This window comes from Apium graveolens, unplaced genomic scaffold (assembly GCF_009905375.1).
Source record: "Apium graveolens cultivar Ventura unplaced genomic scaffold, ASM990537v1 ctg6435, whole genome shotgun sequence".
Classification (NCBI taxonomy): Eukaryota; Viridiplantae; Streptophyta; class Magnoliopsida; order Apiales; family Apiaceae; genus Apium; species Apium graveolens.
Genome location: NW_027419478.1, coordinates 44660 through 52350, shown reverse-complemented (window position 1 = coordinate 52350; position 7691 = coordinate 44660). Strand labels below are relative to the sequence as shown.

The following is a 7691-nucleotide window of genomic DNA, read 5'->3' as shown; positions in this document are numbered from 1 at the left end:
TTTGGATTATTAATATTTATATTCTATCAATTATTCCCTTATAATTTATTATATCTTAATTTACTGCGATATAAATGTTAGATTAATAAATTTTCTTGAAATATGATTTGAATTCTATATCTTTAAGTACGTGACTTAGAAATGATATTATGAGAATGGTATAAATATTCCTAAGATCCCTAGTCGAGTATTTAATTAAGGAACAATAATAATGTATTAAGACTGGTGTGTTTGTTGACTGATGATCACATCTCATTGATCATAGGATAGTGATACTAAAGTCAAAAACACAGGCATATGTAAATGTACATGGTGCTGGACAGACCCAATGTGAGATTCTATATGTCTGTTGTGTCATAAGTAATTCTCACAGTGATAATGATGTAATGGTCCTTAGACTTGAAATCATTATATTTTATACGAGAATTAATGTACTTTGATTACATTAAAAGTTAACTTTAATCGGGTAATGATAAAAGTGTATTTCGGGTATATTATGAATCGTATGAGAAATATGAATGATTTATGAATGATTTAACCCTCCGAATTTTAGGAGTGATATTATTGACCCTCTTGTGTGAGATAGACTATGAAATGTGTGGCTACACTCAAATATTGATTTGATATGATAGGATAGTCTACTCATTAATTAAGGAAACTTGGATTAAACTATGATGAGGATGACACATTACATGCCTATAGTTTAATCAATAATATTTGGTTAAAGGGAGTTATATTACATTATACATTATTCACGAAAGGTTTAATCGATCACTGCATTAATCTCTTAGAGACTAGTACCTGAATTTAAAAAGCAATCATCTCTCCGAGACTCCGACATTATTGATAGTCAAGATTGATGTTAACATTCAGGATTTTGACAACTAAACTTTCTAATGTAAGGCTATAATATACACCTGTCCTATATGCTTTCTTTAGACACATACCAAGAGATAATAGTTATCAATTTCAAAGACGAAACAACAAAAAAGTGACGGAAACATACTCCTAAAAAGGTGGTTCTCCAGGCTCCCTCGAGACATGAATTCATAAACCAGCAACCGCTGATCATCTTCAATGCAATAACCAATCAGCTTAACCGAGTTTGGATGAATGAGGTCACCTAGAAAACTAACTTCAGCCTGACAAAGGAGATTCTTAAAATATCAATAACACTAGAAATAGATTGAACAGACATCAAAAGAACATAGATTAAAAAAAAGTAGGGAAAATGTAGATGTAGAGGAAGGAAATAGGAGGTAAATATTGAGATATGTAAGGGGCAACAGACCAGCCATTCTTTGTGACCCTGAAGTCCATCATGGTTAAGAGTTTTTTACAGCAACCGTAAGACCAGTTCCAGGTTTTACAGGTGCTGTACCATTCTCTTCGATCCACCCCTTAAATACACAACCAAATCCCCCTTCACCAAGAAGACTATCAGGCCTAAAATTTCTAGTGGCCATCTTAAGATCATTAAATGCAAATTTCCGAAGCCGAGAAAGCAATTTTAAGTTCCTCTTCAAGTTTGGAAGTGGATGTACTACTTTGTGCAGTACTGGTTGTAGTTGATGAGATTGCGATAGTATGTTGGTCTTTCTTACTGTTGGCATATTTGCTCTCTGCAGCAGCACAGAACAAGTCATACATGATTGATATGTGCTAATATATTAACAAACTATAAGCAAGATATTAAATCAAATCATTATGCTGTAGAAGCATATGAAAACTACGTCACCCGGACTCTTCAATTTTGCCCTCATACCCGTGTCCATCAGACATGACATGGGTCTGGGTATGGGATCCGAGTCAGATCCTTCATATAGAAATCGGACACTTTGACTTCAAAAAATCTTGTTCTAAATAATATACAATGCCTCACAACAACTTAGTTATGGATAGAAATGTCAATAAATTACTATTCTCATGTTATCCTTTTGATTTATGCTATAAAAATGACAAAAAACAACTGTGTATGTGTTTTATTAATTTGGTAGAAGATAATAATTTACAATGTGTAAAATAAAAAGTAGGTATAATTTCCAAGGAGAAGGTTATATACCGAATCCCCATACCCGTGTCCAATTTCGGATCCACATCCATGAATCCTAAATTTTTAAAGACTAGGAGTCTGACACTTGAATCCGCACCCGTGTACAACACTCGTACCCGAGTCCGAGTAACTTAGCATGAAAATCCAAGAACAGAAGACTGACAATTCAAACGTAAATAACAAAAAGATCACTAGTGTATAAAATGCTAGTTGGGAACAATAATTATTAATAAGATGACACCAGTGCGGTTAGAAATTGAAGGACTAATGTTGTTTTATGTTTAGAGCATTTAAGTAAATTATATTTGTATGATTGAGTCATCGACCATAAGCATGCAATCCAAAATTTAACTAGTCCTGTAGAAAAATGATTACTAATAGAATTTAAGGGCTTATTAAAAATTTTGCTTTAAGTTGAGAAAAGAAGATTTGATGCCTTCCAAAAATATTAGCAACAGAATATAACAATTCCCTATTCTTCCCTTCGCAGGTGAACAGAACTACAATAGAAATTAGGGATCTGAAGCACAAAACTATCCTCATTGGGGCACAACACTATTCTGGCTTTCACAAATAACAAAATTTCTTAAAATGGTAAACATTTTCTTTTTAGACCATTAGTGAGTATAGTGATTATGAAATAAGTTCATACAAGCATACATTAGGATGTGATAATGTATAAATTTATAGAGGCACCTATACATACTTTGAAATTTTAAGATCTAACCAACAATTCTATCTTTTAACATTCATAGATATGCTAGCTTCAGGTCAACCTGTCTTTGTATTTGATAAAATAAATTTCTGGGCTCTAAATCACTAAAATATTTTATCTAAATGTAATAAAATTCAACAAATAAGACAAAGCTGAAGAGATCCAAATGCACTACCAAGAATCTTATCTATTCCTTACAATAGAAGTAGAGTACATTTGAGACCATATTGGTTGATGGAGTTCAATGATGAAAATGTACCATAAGATTCTTTAGACTTGAAGACCAGCTGAAAATATCAAGCAATGATACTCTCAAGAAAATGCAGGAGAAGCTAGATCTCAATAATGAAGATAAATTTGAGTTCTACAGACAACTCCAACACCAAATAGAAGAAAACACTGAGAAACTGGGAAAGAAGACTAGACAATCAAGGAAAAAAGATTAATTTTGCTCAGTCTAGAGGAGAACCTTGAAATGGCTTGTGAGATTTCCGTGAACCTTCTTTTGTGCAATTTTCAATAAAATACAACACTTATCATTTTATCTACTATTGGTTGTTTATTTTGTGTAAGGTGTTTTGTTATCATCAAGTCCTCCTAAATTTATGCTGATAATTCTAGTAGACATAAATTGGGAAAGATTGTTAGGAATATGTTATAGGCTTGATGATAACTCACCAAAACACCTCAGTAGATTTAATTAAGTGATTTTGTAACTATCAACGAATAACAATACTTGTTCATCCGTTGATAGAGTAGCTTATATTTTAATAAGTTTTTGTAGCACATTTCTGTATACTGTATTAACTTAGAAGTTTAGAAGTTGTGGAATATTCTAAGTCATGTTGACTACTAGAATGATATGCAAAATAGGTCGGCTAATTGTAAAAATTAAATACCTTGTAATTTTGCATAAGTGAAACTGTATCTACTGCTAAGATGCTTTCAACGGATAAACTACAAAGTTTCAGCGGATGACTCAAGACACTTTCAACGGATTGTCCATTAGAGACTCAACGGATAACTCACGTGGACTATCGACGGATAACAGTGAAGTCTCGATGGATAACCAACTCAAATAACAGTTGAAAGTGATTTGACAGTCACATGGGTTGATTGTATAAAAAAGGAATGTGGCAGCCGATATGCAGGTTTGAGAGAACAAATAAGCATTTCCATTTCCATGCGTACTTGAAGAAATACAAAGATGTTGGATAGAGAAATGAATGAACATATGAATAGACTTAGATATTTGTTTCATCTCTTTGTATTTTTCATGTGTAACTTGGTAATATATATAAACCAAGAGAAGCAAGTAGAATAATTATCGATTGAACTGAGAAATAGAAAAAGCAACATATGTTATGAATTTCTCTGTTCTCTTGTAAACACTTGTAAGCAGCTGTGTGCATTCTTGCATCACAGAGTTCTCATTCAAATATATATCTCTGGTTTAAACCATTGTTTACTCACTTTGTGTCTCGAATACTTAAATCTTTTATTCCGCCATTTTGCTTATTCAAACACAATTATAGTTTGCAAAAAGATTTTTATTATTTCAAAAAGTAACTAGAATTACATTCAACCCTCTTTTATAATTCTATTATTAGATTGTTAGGGTATAATAATAAATACACTTGGATATACTTGTTTTTAAGGTTGATCCACGAAATATACACCATACCATCTGAGAAAATACAACTTGCATTCATTAAACATTCTTTATTTTCTCTAGTTTATTCACGTATATTTATATACATAGAGTTCATAGTTTCAGTGGTAATTTCTATTAAAACGTTCAAGGTGTAAACATTTATTGTTGAGTAGTTAAGCTTGGATAATAAGGGTTCAGGGAGTTGGATTTCCAAAGAAGGCTATATAGGTTTGGTATAGGGCTTAAAGGGCAATTTACTCAAAGAAACATATCAGGAACAAGGATAAAGGGAGATATATTATTGAATCTTATAATTGTATCATTTAGGTGATTAATAATATATTCTTTTACCAAGTTGGTAAGACGTAGACTATCAGGAAACACCGATAACAAAAAATGGATATTTTCAAAGTAAAAAAAAATTAAATTTAGGATTTATATGTAGAAATTATTTATAAAATAAAGAGTTCATGGTGTAGGTATTAAAATATGAATAGCGCCGTCACATTTTTAATATCTTTCAATTTTAATATTGTAGTATTGATATGTGATAATATTATTAAATTTTAAAATAAATATATGAGAATTATTATATATTCAATATGAACGATATTCTGGAACTTAATATTTTATATATCCAAATTTGAATCCGTCATAAATATAATATAAAAAATATTTATATCATTAATGTTAATAAAACACAATTATTACATTATATTTAATTATTTTTTATAATCTTTTATTTGTAAAATAATTATTATATAAATAATAATATTATGGTATAATCACGATGCACATATTATAAGCCAGCATTTTGTTAAACTGATACCAAAAGGTAAATTGTTAGACGGTAAATAAGAGAGTGACACCTTGGGTTCTATACTAATTACTGCATGAGTGTCAGGGCTAAATTCAAATTTATTTTTCTATTTTCAATTTTATTTACTGTAGCTCGAATTCAAATTAAAGTGAATTTAATTTCACAAAATTTAATTAAAAATAGAAAAATAACTCTTCACCTTTTTTTTACTTTCACAAGGCAAGATCCAGCAAACCAAAATTTAAGTGAATTTAATAATATTTTAATATTAAGAAAGAACAAAAGATTGAGAAATTAAAAATCTGGAAGGAAAAAAAACTCAAACACCAAAACTATGTACCGTCATAGTTTCACACCAAAGTTAGACAGAAAGCTAATTGTTTAATTGAATTAAAAGAATTAGTAGTAAATGTAAATAGACTTATGAGACATGCATAATTTGAAAATTAGATAACTGCTAAGAATATACATTGGGTATTAAAATAATTTGTGAACATTTTATTTTCAAATGAGCCTATATAATAATTTTCAAAATTTTGGACCTTAAAAAATATGGGCCATTAGCAGTCACTCGTATGGGCCTTGAGGAGGTCGTGAGTGATCACACCTAACTTAGATATCAACCCATTTAGCTTAAATCTAGAAGCATCTAGACCTTTCTAGTAGGTAGCGTTAAAAATAAGGGAGAATAAAAAATAAATTATTTCATTACAATTAACTTTGGGACAAATTTGGGGATGGAAATGATGAATCAAAAGAGAACGAAGATGGAGCACCTTATGGAGAATTGCCTATCATTAATATTATCATTCAGATCACCCAGGGATACATGTAGAGCTTCAAGTGTTTCAACAGAATTCAGGTCTGCCAGTGATTCAGATGAGTTATGGAACACATTTTTACCACCTGATATTAATCAAATTCTTAGGAGATCAATCTCCACCTTGACTTACACCTCTAAAAAATAACTTTATTTTCTGCTCTGTGACTCTGCTATCCTGCTTGACGATGGCAATGTGGTAATTTTCTCAATTATTTCTTGATTTTATTATTTGTTTACAAACTTTATTTCAGTGTATTATTTTTAATATTTAATATTTTGATATTTTTTTATATTTTTATATCCTTTTCTATTATTTGTATTTCAATAAAGATAGTTTTTTTAAAATATTAGATCCATTATTTTTTTAGTAAATATAAGTTTTAATTAAAATAGTTATATGTGTTTATGTTATATGTATGTAAAATAATTATTCTTATTAAATATAATTTCAGTAATTATTTCATTAATGTAAATTTTTGTAATAAGGTTTTTAAAAATAAAATTGGTACTAAATTTTTAAAGATGAGATTTAAAGATGTATTGATGTTAGAATAGATTATAAATAAAACCTAAATATGTGTTGAATTAACATTAAGATATTTATACATATTTTAATGAAAAATGCTTATAAAATAATTGTTCCTGTTGAAAATAAGTTTTAAATATAAGATATTATTTTTTTTAATATTTATTTGTGATTCCATTACTTGTATTTAAGTGTGTATTCAAATATCAAAGAGGGAAAACAATATATAGAAACAAACTAAGGAAATGCAGGATTACTTTTTTGTAGAGACCAAAGTTTACAATGAGTTTTACTCCATATATATAAATTTACTCAGTACCATTTTTGCATTTTAAATATTATAGATGTACCCTTATGTTCAAAGACTAATTTATGTAGGGACATAAAGATTTAAATATTTCTTTATTTGTAATTTATGGTCTAAATTGACATATTTTTTTTCAAATTTCTCCACTAAAAAAATTAGTGCTAAGATGATATTATCTATAACTATATGATTATTTGTAACTATATGAGTGGGAGTAAAGATTAAATAGTTGGCAACCATAATTTTATAGTTTAGTCAAAAAAATTATAAGTAGGTAATAGAAATTAGAACCATATTTTTGGATAACTCTTGTATTTGTATTATCATGGAAGAGAATGGTCCATAATCTTTTAGTTAGATTGCCTCATTGATCAGAACTCACCAACTTGATCTCATTCTTGTTCTAACAGAGTTTTTGGATTGATAAAAGAAATGGAAAGAAATGTTTAATGGTAGCTGCTAGGCAACTTGCAATTGTTCCCTGGTGGTGGAGCTGGTTATATGATAGTAACTCAAGGTATGTGAATGATTTTTGTTGTATTATTTACATACATGCAAATGTACATTTTGCTAAATTGCTAAATACTAACCTGGTTCTAACTACAAATACTTGTGCATCTCTCTATATAATCACAGTAACTTTGTAATAAGTATTTTCTTTCTAGTATGATAAACTAATAAGTGTGGGAAGTATGGTCAATGGTTGTAGTTAGAGGATTCACTCTAGTAGAACACTGTTAGCTTGTGTGTTAAATTGTACAATGCAACACTATTTTTCATGCATACCTCGATT

General features: G+C 29.4%; 1 protein-coding gene across 1 annotated transcript; it reads right to left on the bottom strand.

Moving 5' to 3' along the window:
• Positions 1–947: 947 nt before the first annotated feature.
• Positions 948–1613, bottom strand: LOC141703285 (serine/threonine-protein kinase PBL34-like; the record flags this gene model as incomplete). The annotated part of the gene is made up of 2 exons (XM_074506842.1): positions 1341–1613; positions 948–1142 (listed from the first exon to the last, which is right to left on the bottom strand). Coding segments are annotated over exons 1-2 (468 nt in total), but the record flags the coding sequence as incomplete, so codon positions are not given.
• Between the last annotated feature and the right edge of the window lie 6078 nt (positions 1614–7691).